Source organism: Lontra canadensis, unplaced genomic scaffold (genome assembly GCF_010015895.1).
Source record: "Lontra canadensis isolate GAN:19392208 unplaced genomic scaffold, GSC_riverotter_1.0 scaffold7, whole genome shotgun sequence".
Lineage (NCBI taxonomy): Eukaryota > Metazoa > Chordata > Mammalia > Carnivora > Mustelidae > Lontra > Lontra canadensis.
This window is the reverse complement of record NW_022631001.1, coordinates 27,161,259-27,177,583: the sequence shown is the minus strand read 5'-3', so window position 1 is coordinate 27,177,583 and position 16,325 is coordinate 27,161,259. Positions and strand designations below refer to the sequence as shown.

The 16,325-nt window shown below is 40.1% G+C and overlaps 1 protein-coding gene across 1 annotated transcript in view; it reads left to right on the top strand.

Annotated features, from left to right (window-relative positions):
• TRIM68 (tripartite motif containing 68) overlaps positions 1 to 7,272 on the top strand; it is a 30,616-nt gene extending 23,344 nt beyond the window's left edge. The window contains exon 8 of the mRNA XM_032853268.1: positions 7,158 to 7,272. Coding sequence (XP_032709159.1) covers positions 7,158 to 7,236 — 79 coding nt within the window. The 3' untranslated portion in view covers positions 7,237 to 7,272. The remainder of the gene's footprint in view (positions 1 to 7,157) is intronic.
• Positions 7,273 to 16,325: the final 9,053 nt, after the last annotated feature.

The window sequence follows — 16,325 nt, the reverse complement described above, 5'->3', positions numbered from 1 at the left end:
TAATTGTCTTTCTCTGGTTGGCTTATTTCACTCAGCATAATACCCTCTAGTATCATCCATGTCATTGCAAATGGCAAGATTTCATTTCTTTTGAAGGCTACATTATATATCTATCTATCTATATAGATATAGATAAAATACATATATATATATATATATATATATACCACATCTTCTTTATCCACTCAACTGTTGATGGAAATATAGGTTCATTCCACAGTTTGGCTATTGTGGACATTGCTGCTATAAACATTTGGGTGCACATAACCCTTTGGATCACTACATTTGTATCTTGAGTATAAATACCCAGTAGTATGATTGCTGGGTCATAGGGTAGCTCTATTTTCAACTTTTTGAGGACCTCCATGCTGTTTTCTAGAGTGGCTGCACCAGCTTGCAATCCCACCAACAGTGTAGGAGGGTTCCCCTTTCTCTGCATCCTCGCCAACATCTGTCATTTCCTGACTGGTTAATTTTAGTCATTCTGAATGGTGTGAGGTAGTATCTCTGTGGTTTTGATTTGGATTTCCTTGATGCCCAGTGATATTGAGCACTTTTTCATATGTCTGTTGGCCATTTGGATGTCTTCTTGGCAGAAATCTTAGTTCATGTCTTCTCCCTATTTCTTGGTTGGATTATTCTTGGGGTGTTGAGTTGGGTAAGTGCTTTCTAGATTTTGGATACTAGCCCTTTATCTGATATGTCATTTGCAATTATCTTCTCCCATTCTGTCAGTTGTCTTTTGGTTTTGTTGGCTAAAATTAACAAGACAGGAAACAACAAATGTGAAATCCCAGTAGTTCATCTTTGCCCTTGCTTCCCTTGCCTTGGGTGATGTTTCTAGGAAAAAGTTGCTGTGGCTGAGGTCAAGAAGGTTGCTGCCTGTATCCTCCTCAAGGATTTTGATGGATTCCTTTCTCACATTGAGGTATTTCATCCATTTTGAGTCTATTTCTGTGTGTGGTGTAAGGAAATGGTCCGATTTCATTATTCTGCATGTGGCTGTCCAATTTTCCCAACAGCATTTGCTGAAGAGACTTTTTTTCCATTGGACATTCTTTCCTGCTTTGTTGAAGATGAGTTGACCATAGAGGTGAGGGTCTATTTCTGGGTTCTCTAGTCTGTTCCATTGATCTATGTGTCCGTTTTTGTGCCGGTACCCTACTGTCTTGATGAGTACAGCTTTGTAACAGAGCTTAAAGTCTGAAATTGTGGTGCTGCCAACTTTGGTTTTCTTTCTTTTCTTTTTTATTTTTTATTTTCAGCATAACAGTATTCATTTTTTTTGTACCACACCCAGTGCTCCATGCAGTCCCTGCCCTCTCTAATACCCACCACCTGGTTCCCCCAACCTCCCACCCCCCACCTCTTCAGACCCTTCAGATTGTTTTTCAAAGTCCATAGTCTCTCATTGTTCACCTCCCCTTCCAATTTCCCCCAACTGCCTTCTCCTAACTCCCCATGTCCTCCATGCTATTTGTTATGCTCCACAAATAAGTGAAACCATATGATAATTGACTCTCTCTGCTTGACTTATTTCACTCAGCATAATCTCTTCCAGTCCCGTCCATGTTGCTACAAAAGTTGGGTATTCATCCTTTCTGATGGAGGCATAATACTCCATAGTGTATATGGACCACATCTTCCTTATCCATTTGTCCATTGAAGGGCATCTTGGTTCTTTCCACAGTTTGGTGACCATGGCCATTGCTGCTATAAACATTGGGGTACAGATGGCCCTTCTTTTCACTACATCTGTATCTTTGGGGTAAATACCCAGTAGTGCAATGGCAGGGTCATAGGGAAGCTCTATTTTTAATTTCTTGAGGAATCTCCATACTGTTCTCCAAAGAGGCTGCACCAACTTGCATTCCCACCAACAGTGTAAGAGGGTTCCCCTTTCTCCACATCCTCTCCAACACATGTTGTTTCCTGTCTTGCTAATTTTGGCCATTCTAACTGGTGTAAGGTGGTATCTCAATGTGGTTATAATTTGAATCTCCCTGATGGCTAGTGATGATGAACATTTTTTCATGTGTCTGATAGCCATTTGTATGTCTTCATTGGAGAAGTGTCTGTTCATATCTTCTGCCCATTTTTTGATATGATTATCTGTTTTGTGTGTGTTGAGTTTGAGGAGTTCTTTATAGATCCTGGATATCAACCTTTTGTCTGTACTGTCATTTGCAAATATCTTCTCCCATTCCGTGGGTTGCCTCTTTGTTTTGTTGACTGTTTCCTTTGCTGTGCAGAAGCTTTTGATTTTGATGAAGTCCCAAAAGTTTATTTTTGCTTTTGTTTCCTTTGCCTTTGGAGACATATCTTGAAAGAAGTTGCTGTGGCTGATATTGAAGAGATTACTGCCTATGTTCTTCTCTAGGATGCTGATGGATTCCTGTCTCACGTTGAGGTCTTTTATCCATTTTGAGTTTATCTTTGTGTACGGTGTAAGAGAATGGTCGAGTTTCATTCTTCTACATATAGCTACCTAGCTTTCCAACTTTGGTTTTCTTTTTCAACATTCCTCTGGCTATTCAGGGTCTTTTCTGGTTCTATATACATTTTAGGATTATTTGTTCCATTTCTTTGAAAAAAAACTGATGGTGTTTTGATAGGGATTGCATTAAATGTGTAGGTTGCTTTAGGTAGCATAGACATTTTCACGAGATTTGTTCTTCCAGTCCATGAGCATGGAATGTTTTTCTATTTCTTTGTGTCTTCCTCAATTTCTTTCATGAGTACTTGATAATTTTCTGAGTGTAGATCCTTTACCTGTTTGGTTAGGTTTATTCCTAGGTATCTTATGTTTTTGGGTGCAATTTTAAATGGGATCCACTTCCTAATTTCTCTTTCTTCTGTCTTGTTATTGGTGTATAGAAATACAACTGATTTCTGTGCATTGATTTTATATCCTGACACTTTACTGAATTCCTGTATGAGTTCTAGCAGTTTTGGAGTGGAGTCTTTTCAGTTTTCCACATAAAGTATCATATCATCTGTAAAGAGTGAGAGTTTGAATTCTTCTTTGCCAATTCGGATGCCTTTTATTTCTTTTTTTGTCTGATGCTGAGGCTAGGACTTCTTTTAGTGGTCAATTTTCTGTTCCTAGAATTGCTGCTCTTCTCTTTTATCTCCTGTTGAGTTTGTAGGTGTTCAGAATGGTTTGATAACTATCTAGCTGAACTCCCGGGACCTAATGCTATTATGTTTCCTACTCCTCCACCGTCTTGCTTCTGACTGGACCATTCTCTTATACCATACACAAAGAAAAACTCAAAATGGATAAAAGACCTCAATATGAGAAATCCATCAAAATCCTAGAGGAGAATACAGGCAGCAACCTCTTTAACCTCAGCTGCAGCAACTTCTTGGTAGAGACATCTCTAAAGGCAAGGAAACAAAAGCAAAAATGAACTTTTGCGACTTCATCAACATAAAAAGCTTATGCACAGCAAAGGAAACAGTCAACAAAACTAAAAGGCAACCTACAGAATGGGAGAAGATATTTGCAAAGGATATATCAGATAAAGGGCTGGTACCCAACATCTATAAAGAACTTCTCAAACTCAATACCCCCAAATCAAACAGTCCTGTCCAGAAATGGGCAAAAGACATGAACAAATGTTTCTATAAAGAAGACATACAAATGGCCAACAGACATATGAAGAAATGCTCAATGTCACTTGGCATCAGAGAAATACAAATCAAAACCACAATGACATACCACCACACTCCAGTCAGAATGGCTAAAATTAACAAGACAGGAAGCAACAAATGTGGACAAGGATGTGGAGAGAGGAGAGACCTCTTACACTGTTGGTGGGAATGCAAGTTGGTACATCCACTTTGGAAAACAGTTTGGAGGTTCTTCAGAACGTTAAAAATAGAGTTACCCTATGACCTAGGAATTGCACTACTTGGTATTTACCCCAAAGATACAGATAAGTGAGAAGAAGGGGCACCTACACCCCTAGTTCATAACAATGTCCACAATAACCAAATTGTGGAAGAAGCCGACATGTCCTTCAAGACATGAATGGATAAAGAAGATATGGTTTATATATACAGTAGAATATTATCAGCCATCAAAAAGGATGAATACCTACCACTTACTTTGACATGGATGGAACTGGGAGTGAAATAATTCAAGCAGAGAAAGACAACTATGATATGGTTTCACTTACATGGAATATAAGAAATGGTGCAGAGAATCATAGGGGAAAGGAGGGAAAACTAAATGGGAAGAAATTAGAGAGGGAGACAAACCGTGAAGGACTCTTGACTCTGGAAAAAGAGTTGTGGAAGGAGAGGTGGGTGGGGGCATGGGGCAGCTGGGTGATGGGCATTAAAGAGGTCATGTGATGTGATGAGTACTGGGTGAATTATACACTGATGAATTCTTGAACACTACATCTGAAACTAATGATGTATGTTGGATAATTGAATTTAATTTTTTTGACAAAATTTATTAATTTTAAGTGAATATTATTATACAAAATCTTTTTTTAAATTTTTTCAGTGTTCCAAGATTCATTGTTTATGCACCACACCCAGTGCTCTATGCAATATATGCCCTCCTTAATACCCACCACCAAGCTCAACTAATCCCCTCTCTCCTCCCCTCCAAAACCCTGTTTATTTCTCAGAGCCCACAATCTCTCATTTAAATTAAAACAAAAGAAAGTTAACTAATAAATACAAAAGAAATTGTTTGATTTTATTTTCTGAACTTATGCGTTTCTCATATTTTAGTTGTACTAGTTATATCTCATTTATTTGTATCTAAAAAGTAACAATCAAAATTGAGGTGGGTGTATTTTTGTTAAAATGTCTGTTTACATTCTTTCTCTGGGATTTTTATCTATTTCTTTGGTCTTAATATTATCTTTAAAAACTGTTTTCACTTTTATATCTATTTCATGATTTCTTATCCAAGAAGAAATATGATATTAAGCACAGAAGCAACAGTAGAAGAGTCCATTCTCCAACCAGGAAAACTTTTTTTTTTTTTCAGCGTAACAGTATTCATTATTTTTGCACCACACCCAGTGCTCCATGCAATCCATGCCCTCTCCAATACCCACCACCTGGATCCCCCAACCTCCCACCCCCCGCCCCTTCAATACCCTCAGATTGTTTTTCAGAGTCCATAGTCTCTCATGGTTCACCTCCCCTTCCAATTTCCCACAACTCCCTTCTCCTCTCCATCTCCCCTTGTCCTCCATGCTATTTATTATGCTCCATAAATAAGTGAAACCATATGATACTTGACTCTCTCTGTTTGACTTATTTCACTCAGCATAATCTCTTCCAGTCCCATCCATGTTGCTACAAAAGTTGGGTATTCATCCTTTCTGATGGAGGCATAATACTCCATAGTGTATATGGACCACATCTTCCTTATCCATTCGTCCGTTGAAGGGCATCTTGGTTCTTTCCACAGTTTGGCGACCGTGGCCATTGCTGCTATAAACATTGGGGTACAGATGGCCCTTCTTTTCACTACATCTGTATCTTTGGGGTAAATACCCAGTAGTGCAATGTCAGGGTCATAGGGAAGCGCTTTTGGGACTTCATCAAGATCAAAAGCTTCTGCACAGCAAAGGAAACAGTCAAGAAAACAAAGAGGCAACCCACAGAATGGGAGAAGATATTTACAAATGACAGTACAGACAAAAGATTGATATCCAGGATCTATAAAGAACTCCTCAAACTCAACACACACAAAACAGATAATCATATCAAAAAATGGGCAGAAGATATGAACAGACACTTCTCCAATGAAGACATACAAATGGCTATCAGACACATAAAAAAATGTTCATCATCACTAGTCATCAGGGAGATTCAAATTATAACCACATTGAGATACCACCTTACACCAGTTAGAATGGCCAAATAGCAAGACAGGAAACAACATGTGTTGGAGAGGATGTGGAGAAAGGGGAACCCTCTTACACTGTTGGTGGGAATGCAAGTTGGTGCAGCCACTTTGGAGAACATTGTGGAGATTCCTCAAGAAATTAAAAATAGAGCAACCAGGAAAACTTTTAAGGGTTTATTTCCTCACCCACCTCCAAGTCCCCTCAGAAAACTACTTAGTTATGAACATTCCTAATTCTAGACTGCAGAGCACCACACAGATCCCCCTGCAGGGTTGAAGCATTTCACTCAGTAGCTAGGAGTGTTGACCACTGAAGGCTCACAGCTGCATTCCTTTCCAGGAATTACCTTCAGCCAGAGGATACTCCATCACCTTAAATTATGCACCCTCCTAATGCAATGACTATATCCAATGTCTCCTTGATCCTAGGTATAAGGATTTGTCCCTCTTCCCCAATCAAGACAAGTGTACAGGGCTATCTCCCCTCCAAACTACCTCATAGGATCAGTTGAGAAGTCTAGTGAAACTGTGTTGTAATTCACCTTCTCTCTCTGCATAGTTCACACCAGGTGTTCATCCTGAGCATATTCCATGATAAACTTTGGGTGTGAAAAACTCTCAGAGTCCAAGACGGTTGATGGCAAGAATAGCCATAGAAAGTAGATTCAACCGGAATTACAAACTGGCAGGCTGAAAACAAGGCCCACAGACTGCCCTCTCAACTGCCCTGGGCACAATTCCAGTAGGAGCTCTTAATATATGGCACCATATGCTTCCCTTTTCTTCTTCTCTTGCTATATTAAAGGGTACTTTTTCTAAGAGTAGGAAAAGTTAATTAAAAATTAACTAATACGGGGGTGCCTGGGTGGCTCAGTTTGTTAAGCATCTGACTCTTATCTCAGTTCAGGTCTTGATCTCAAGTCCCTCAGTAGGCTCCATGCTGGGCATAGAACCTACTAAAAAAAAAAAAAAAGAAATAAAAGTTAACTAATATGAGTTGTGTGTCTTTATTCTGAGTTGGTTTTAAATCTGATCATGGACATTAGGGTTTAAGCAGGAGGATATGGTAGGCAGCCTCTAAAATGGGGGCCAGTGATCCCTACTCCCCTGATATTCATGCTCTTGTGCAATTACTTCCCCTTGAGAGTGAAAATACCTAGTGACTTATTTCTAACAAGTAGAATGTGCCAAAAGCATTGAAATTCACTTCGAAGATGAGGTTACTGAAAGACTGATTTCTGTCTTTCTGACCTTCTTATTTTCTCCCTCTCAGAGCCTCTTTTATGGAGAATCAAGTCAAACTTCCATGTTGTGAGAAGCCCTATGGAGATGTTCATGTGGCAAGAAACTGATGTCTTCAGCAAGCAGCCAGAGAGAACCTGAGGCTGAGCCAGGTGAGTGAGCTTAGAAACGGATCCTCCCGGGGCACCTGGGTGGCTCAGTGGGTTAAGCCTCTGCCTTCAGTTCAGGTCATGACCTCAGGGTCCTAGGATTAAGCCCCATATCGGGCTTCCTGCCCAGTGGGGAACCTGCTTTCCCCCTCTCTCTGTCTGTGTCTCTTCCTAATTGTAATCCTCCTGCTGTCAAATAAATAAATATATTTAAAAAAAAAAAACGGATCCTCCCTTAGTTGAGCCTTGAGATGATTAAGGCCTGGATGACACCTTGATTGCAGACCATCCAGCTCAGTCATGTCCAGATTTCTGACTGCTGTGACATGATAAACATTTGTTTTAAGCTACTAAACCTGCATTTTTAAAGCTTCATTGAGCTATAATTGACAAACAAAAATTTGCATCTATTTAATGTATACATTTTCTTCAGTTTGGACATGTACATATACCTGTGATACCATCATCACAATCAAGATACTAAACATATCCACCACCTCCAGAAATTTCCCTATATCTGTTCTGTATGTTTGTGGTAAAAAACACTTAACATGGAACTGTTCTCTTAACATGCGTTAAAGGGACATATACTTCATTGTTAACTATGAGTATTATATTGTACAGCAAATTTCTAGAACTTTTTCATCATGTAGAACTGAAATTGTATATCTATCCAGTACCAGTTCTCCATTTCTCCTCCCCCCAGCTCCTGGTAACCACCATTCTATTCTCTGCTTCTGTGAGTTTGCCTATTTTAGATACCTCATATAAGTGAAATTATGCAGTATTTATCCTTCCGTGCCTTCTCTTATTTCACTTGGCATAATGTTCTCTAGGTTGATCCATGTTATCACAAATGGTGCTATTTCTTCTTTTTAAGGCAGAATAACATTCCATTCTATGTATATACATATTTTCTTCTTCCATTCAGCTGTTGATGGACATTAGGGTTGTTTCCATATCTTTACTATTGTGAATAGTGCTGCAGTGAACAAAAGGGTGCTGATATATCTTGAAGATCCTGATTTCAATTCAGAATAAACATTATATTTAAATGGGGTAGTTAGTTATACAGCAATAGGTAACTAAAACAGAGGGTTGATACTTCTTACGGTATACTTTCCCCTAGCCCTATTAATATGAGCCTTTCCAAATCAAGTGCTAAGCATAGAGCCCCAGAATCTAGTGATGAATTGCATGTTTGGAACCATATAAAAAGGACATGGCTTCAGGGTTAGGATAGTAGTGGATAACTCATACTGTATTTCCTCACAAGTTGACTTCAATGACATCTGTCTCTAAAAATAGTGTCATTCATTTTCTTTTTGAATGTTTTATGTATTTTTTATTAAGTTCAATTAGCCAACATATAGTACGTCATTAACTTTTGATGTGGTGTTCAATGTTTCATTAGTATTCATTTTCAAACAAGCATGAAAGCAAAGTTGATGGAGTGGTAGGACAATTTTTTCAACTCCATAAAACATTTTAAATATGCATAATCATTGAAATAGTACAATGAATATCAGTAAATGCCCCACCTAGATTAAATTAACATTTTGCCATATTTGTTTTAAATGCACACATGGATAGGTGAATGAGTGTATTTATATATAAACCATATCTTACACATACACTTGATACACAAATGAGGACAGTGTACCTTTACTCCAATGTGCATCTCCTAAGCATAAGGACATTCTCCTACATAACTGTTGTACTCACTGTGGTAGAGGAGCTGGGTATGATGGGGCATGGGTAGATATGCATGGTGCAAGGAATGCAATATATCGAACTCTTTGTACACACCATTTTGGATCCTCTCATCATCAGCTGTCCCATGGAAATTTGTCTGCTGGTTTCCTTCCAGCCACAGCTGTAGCAGCTTCTCCATCTGGAGCCTGATCAAGTTCATGTGTGCACTAGCAGACAGTTCTTGCCCAAAAGAACCTATCTCTCACTTCTCATCTCTGGTTTTTCTTATTGACACTAAGTCGTAAGATCCTATAAAATCTGCTTGGTGCTCATACAGGGACAATGCAGAAGCAGGACATGTTAACTCCTAAAACAACCAACCTTTATTTTTTAACAAGATACGGAAGCTAGCAGATAAATTCTCCTCCCTCTCTGAGTAGGTTTTCTAAAATGACAAGATGGTACCATGATGGTAACATTCAGTCACACTTCTTACAAAATGGTGACCAGCTTGGTAAAACATTACACTGACTTGCCTATTTTGTCTAATCCTTTCCCCTTTCTGTCTCTCCTGCTTGCCTGAAATTACAACCCTCAATAAAGCACTAGTAAATATGCTAATGACTCAGGCTCCCCTTCCAGTGGAACCCAGGCAAAAACACTTTTCTTAAGCTTCTACTCTAGAATTGTCCTCTGTACAGGCAGGTACTGTGTCTTTCTGGTTTGCCCCCTTTTTCCTCAGTGACATTCCTTTCAAGTAATAGACAGTTAAACATTTGTTAAATAACTTAAATAGTAATTTTGTGTTAATTCTATTAACATAATTGAAAGGAAATATTTTAAGAATTAAAGAAGCTGGAGGTGGAAATGTTATTTAAAGATTCAGGCAAAAAAAAAAAAAAAAATTCATGGGCACTCATTCTGCTTTCTACCCATGAATGAAAATGTTGCCTAATTCACATGGAGTTGGTTCAAGAAGACAGAGAAGCTGATGCCTGTGAACATTCCCTTTTAGGACACACATAAAATTACTACTTGTTACTTTTTAAACTTTTCTCTTTTTTTTAAGATTTTATTTATTTATTTGACAGAGATCACAAGCAGGCAGAGAGGTAGGCAGAGAGAGAGGGAGAAGCAGGCTCCCCGCTGAGCAGAGAGCCCAACCCTGGGATCACGACCTGAGCCAAAGGCAGAGGCTTTAACCCACTGAGCCACCCAGGTGCCCCTTTAAACTTTTCTTGAGTGGTGACATAATTCTCCAATCTAAGAGGGTAGGTGCAACAAGGTTTAAGCTTCCATATATGGGGAATTTTAAGTACTGCTAGTAGGATCTCTGGCAGCTGTGACCCCCACCCATAGGAACCTTTTGAAATATGATGCATCTACCTCTTCTCTGGGTGGACACCTAACCTCTGATAACTTTCTGCGACCTAGGAAAAATAAGTCATGGATTTAAAATAACCATATAGTAACCACAGCTGAGATCTTTTTCTTGTCTGAAACCTGCCAGGAATACTTAGAAAAATGAATTGCATGAATAAGTACAGATAATAATTGTACTCCTGCTGCCCTCCTTAGAGATTTCACCAATTTTCCTAAGTTCAGTCTGAGGATGTGGATGTATTGTTGAGAAACAGTCTCAGACATGAAAAGTAGGTTTTGATATCAAGAGAAGCCATCTGCTTGAGACCACGAAGTGACTGGATGGCCACTACTTCCACATTCTTGTTTTGTCCAAATATGTTTCTGGAGGAAGAAGTTTAGTCTTAGAAAAGACCTTAAAAAGGAGGTGTTGGCAGTGGTCTCTGTTTATGCAGAAAGTTGTATGACTTGGGTCATCTGTAGTAGTAAGGAAAAAATATTTATTTTTCATGTGGAGTAGAGTTCTATCACTATTTGTTGAGTTTATTTTCTTTACTACCAAATTTCAGATTCTAGCCTATTTCTGATAGTTGCAACATTTTTACCCCCATCTGAATCCTGGGAATAAATGCTGAAGAGTTAATTATCATTCAGGTGTACACACTGACGGGGCCTCCCAACTTAAAAAAAAAAAAAACCAGCACCTGACCTGGGCTGCCACTTTACTTACGGTTAAAAAGACCCAGGAAGCTCATTGGCTCCAGCCTGACCAATCATGTACAGCTTCCAACTCTGACCACTCATGTCCTTCACCTTCTATTTAAGTGAGACTTCCGGAGTCCACTAGGGTCGTTGTGCTGCTAACTAAGGTGAGGGTTGAATGTGGATGACTGGATCTATCAGTTAGTTTCTCTTTTCTGTTAGTGTCTTTCTGCTTTTCTCTTTCTGCCTTCTTTAAGAGACCGGGAATTTCCTGCTGCCTAGCTGTGGGAAAGACAAGCAAGATGAACGACACGCCTAGACCTAATTCCCTTTATCTCACTAAATCACAAAATTTAGTTGAGACTTAAGCAGTAAACAGCACTTTATTTTCACTAACAGAGGAGCAAAATTTGGTATTGAGTTCAGAGAAGCGCTTTGAGCTGATCAAATACTAGAAACGAATTTAGTCCAGGTGGAGCGCATTTTCCTATCCAGGCTTGCTTTACTTTGCTGTTGTGGGGTTGCTGGAAAACCTGGGACAGGGAACAGTGTCTAAAGAACATTGGAGGTTGATACTAGCTACCAGTTGGGATAAAAGAATTAATCCCCTTTTATTAGGAAGGGTATTTCTAACTCCTAGATTTACTGTGTTTTACAATGTAAGGAAGGACTTTTCTTTAGTTGTTTCAAGCTTTGGTTCTAACTCTGGCATAATCTCTTAAAGCTACCCTCCTCATTCTTGATAGTGTTACTGGCTGTTACCTTTCCTATTCTGACTTAAAATATCTCATGTCAAAAGAGCGCTTTGCCTGTAGCCCATTATCCTCCTGGTGCTTTCAGTAGGCTGGCTTTATAGCTACTTTCTGCCTCCAAGCCATCCTAATCTTCTTTGAGGAATGATTCATAAGGTCTAGAGAAATCTATAGGATAACTGCCTTGTCTGAGATCTTTTACAAACCCTTTCCTCAGGACCCCTGGACTGTTTGAACATTCCTTAATTCTATATTTCCTCTCAATTAGGTAGCTTGAAACCAGAGAAACACTTTGGTGTTCACTTAAGTTCGGATTCATCTTGCTGGAATTTGAAAGGCAGGCTCTAAATGAATGGCTTTTACTGGGACCTAGTTCTATTCCTGTTCAGTTCTCCCTCTTTCTTTGAAGCTCCTGACTTGGTATTTATTTTGTCCTCATAAAAACATATGGTCCCTCTTGTGTACTTCCTGGACCCCTAGCTGTTCTAGTCCTTGAGAATTTTTTTTCCGTCTCAAGAGGCCTCGTTTCAATCTTTCCTGCCCTTGGGGTTTAGAGGACAGTAGATCATAACAGTCCTTTTAAGTCCAGTCTTCAGTGTTTTTGTGGGATTCTAGACCCAAGAGTTCCCTTCCCTACTTCATGTTGAACCTACAGATACTTCAAGAATCTTTGCCTGAAAACTCCATTTTCTCCTAGGGTTTTGTATTCAGACATTGCTCAGTCTAAAGGGTCTCCACTTAATACTGACTTAAGCAACAAGATCCCCAGAATGTTTTTGAGTTGTAGAGGGGATGGAACTGAACCAGGAGGTGGGATTGTGATGCTGATCTTAAAACTTTGCTCATTCCTTCATGCTACTTCTGTACTCAGGGCATGAATCCTGATACCAGCAGAAGTAGCCATGAAATGCATTGAGAACCTATTGAGGGGTGAACTCTAAGGGCCCTTTCCTATAAGAGAAATCCTTTGTCCCTTTATAGGGTATTTTAAGGTTATCTTTTCCTTGAAGTATACAAGCAGTTACTCCTGTCTGAGGAATGAGCTGTGTCCTTAATTCAGAAACTCCGATGCTGTTCATCACTCTAACAAGACAACCCAGCAGAGTTGGATCACCTCACTGTGGCTGCTTCCCCTGGAGAGCTTATGCTGATTCAGTGTAAAATGAAAATTCCTGTTTTGTGACTCATGATAGGAATATCTTAGGATCGGTTTCCTAGTAATTGTCAGAGGTTTGGATCTAAAGATGTCCTACAGCAGACAAACTACCCCCTAACAATGGCAATTAGAGTGGTAGAAAGTGGAAGCTGACCTTTTGGGGGGAAGGAAGGTGGTAAAAATCTGGATCAAAGGTTGAAGGAGTTTGGAGCAGGGAAGACGAGAGTGGGGACAATTGAGGCCTGCTGGCTCCAGGAGGTGTTCCTGGTAGTGGGGCACCATGGCTGTCGGTGCCTCAAGGATTCCCCTGAGGAAGTGCAGCAGGGCTACTGGAGTTGCTGCTCAACCTAACACATCCTAGTGCAGACACTTAAAGACATTACATCCCGGTGGAGATCTTCCTGTTTCCGCACTGGTTCCCAGTATTGCTTTAGTCTTACCATAGGATTTTTTTTTTTCCCTTGTGAACTGAAGGTTGATGGTCCAATTGGTGGTTCACTAGATTTCTGTACCTGAGTAATGTCTTCAGCTGAAAATTATTCCAGTCCCCTGAGTTTTTTGTTTATAGTTCTGACCTGATGGCTCCTGAGCTGGATTCAATTTAGGATGCTTTTTTAAAAATATTTTATTTATTTGACAGATCACAAGTAGGCAGAGAGGCAGGCAGAGAAAGAGGGAGGAAGCAGGCTCCCTGCCGAACAGAGAGCCCGATGTGGGGCTCGATCCCAGGACCCTGAGATCATGACCTGAGCCAAAGGCAGAGGCTTTAACCCACTGAGCCACCCAGGTGACCCTAGGATGCTTTTTAAAGCACTCTTACACCTGGGCTGTTTGGTCTTATGACAACAGTCAAGGTCAGGGCAAGGTGAATGGTCAGTTTCAGAAAACATGGCCATGGTGACTGCATCTTCAGCTCTCATTGCTGTGTTCAGTCACGGACAATCCCAAGTCCCATTCAAAGGCTCCCCAGGGTTTGCATGTCCTGCATTTGTACTAAGGCTTCACTTAAGTAGATGGAGATAGGAAGCAGTCCTTCTGGAAACAGGAAAGCCCATATTCTGTTCACAGACCTACACTAAAGGCCTTTCTGCAGTGGGATACCTGAATTTCCTGTAGCCCTTACTAACAACTGCAGTACATGTATCTTTGAACCCATTCTTCTCACCTTCAAAAGTGCTTGATTGCAGGCTATATTCAACTAGCATAGGAGAAAAACTCATAATGCAAGTTATTTTTCTCCTCTCTGTTCCTAAAAGCAGACTTGTGATTACATGCTTTACTCCAAGTTTTTATAGAGCTAGTGGCATTAACAACCATGAAGGATGTGTTGGTGGGAACATATGGTTAATACAAATGTAGTACATTTTTTCCTTCCAGCTGCTGTTACTTGTTGCTTTGTCCTATTTGTAATCCTGCAATTACTTTAATAATGCATATTCTCTATCACTTTATCAAATCACAAGACAAAAACACCCATCCTTTTAACAGTAGCTCTTATAAGCAGTTCCTTCATCACTGATGGATGCCTAATGTTCAATATATTTCTTCTCCTTGCCCACAAAAATCATCTTCAGACTTAACGGGGTTCTTTTAGAACTTTGCATGTGGTTCCTGAAATTGGAACTTTGCTTAACAGTCTCTAGTTTTCTGAATGCACAAACTCTCGTGTACTACGGGAATCCCATTCCTGCTTGCCTCCACTGCTGGATCAATGAAAAGATGACCACTTAATCTTCATGTCCCTGAAGTCTGACCTCTACACCCCCATGAAGAGAGCAGCATTGGAAACCACCTGTAACTCCTCTCCACCACACTGGCCCTTTCACAAGGGATGCTTATCGATCCATCAGCTTCATGGAGATGGCAAAAGCCAAGTACTGGTCCACACTCTTCTAAGCCATTACATCTAATCCTGGTGCCATCTGTAGCCTGCAATAAAAGGGGACTTCTTCACGAAGTGGGCTAGTGTTTTGCTCAGCCTGCTAAACTATCCCCTTGGATTGAGAAGCAGACAGGTAATGAATGGCTTTAGATCTTGTTCCCATACTCCAATTCAGTTGAATCCATCAAACCAATACTTCAGTTCCTATGGTGAGGCAATTGAGTGTTTGTTAGAAGCCTGGATTCTGGTGCCAGACTATCTGGGCTTGATTCACAACTCTTCTACTTAGGACTTGTGTATCCTCTGAAACTAATCTCTGCTCCTCAATGCCTGTGAAACAGGGTGATAGTACTTCGACTACAAGATGGTCATGAAAACCAAGGGAGTAAATGGATATAAAGAGCTTAGAGTATCTAAATGATAGCAGGCACTAAAATATTGGTTCACAGCTGTTAATTGTTTAAGCACCTATAGGAGAAGGAATGTAACTATCACTTGGGAACCCCAGCTCTTCTACAGTTTATCCACACCAACTCTGTTTCCTGGGAAATACCAAGCTCTGTCCTTCTCCATATCTTCACACTTCCAGTTTCTTCAGTCTGGAAGATTTCTTCCTAATAGGTGTAATTTTGTCTTCTATCACTTAGCCTTCAGCTATCACTTGAAGGAATCTTGCTTGAAGCATGTTTTTTTGAGGCCCTTTCTCCTGCTAGACTAATACCTATTGTGAGATATGTTCACCTCTATATGACCAATAGCTGAAACCTTGTAGTGGCGGAATATATTGGCTGAGTGAAAACGAATGCAGGAGTATCTCACCACAAGACCAGAAATGAGAGGTCAAGAATGATACCATATTTAATGGGATAGTGAGGCAGCACAGAGTTTGGGATAGGAGGGGAAGGTCCGGGAAGGTCTGAGATACAACCACTCTGTCCCTTGGGGAAAGGGCTAAGTTATGCTGTTGAGAGTGTGATACAGTAGTTGAGGCTTAAAAGCCTATGTTTCCAAGAATTTTTTCTCCCTCAGGAAGCAACTCAAACTACAACATCTGCAATTTAGTAGGGAGTCTGTACTCCCTTTAGCAGGAAAATCAAACCACCTTGTAGTACTGAACTAAACTAGTTAGCTAAAATTTATAGGGTGAATTGATCAGGAGAAATGAAATGGTTAAGGAATTTAGTTACACACCCAAATTGGCATCATGCTCTTCAGCCTTCCCCTCTGATTATGGGTTCTCTCCTAGCAACAAGATCCCAAGTATTTTTCCCTGAAGCACATGAAAATTTAATTCTTCCTGAATGTTTAAGGGTTTGAGGGGGTCCGTGATCAAAGGAGCGAGATGGATACAAAGCAAAGATCAAGCAAGGCTTTATTTTTCGCCAGCACCAAGAATCAAACGGACCAGCCGGGGCCGTCTCTTACGGAGACAGCAACTACCCCCAGCTTCACAGAGTAGCTTTTTTTTTTTTTTTTAATTTATTTGTTTGACAGATTACAA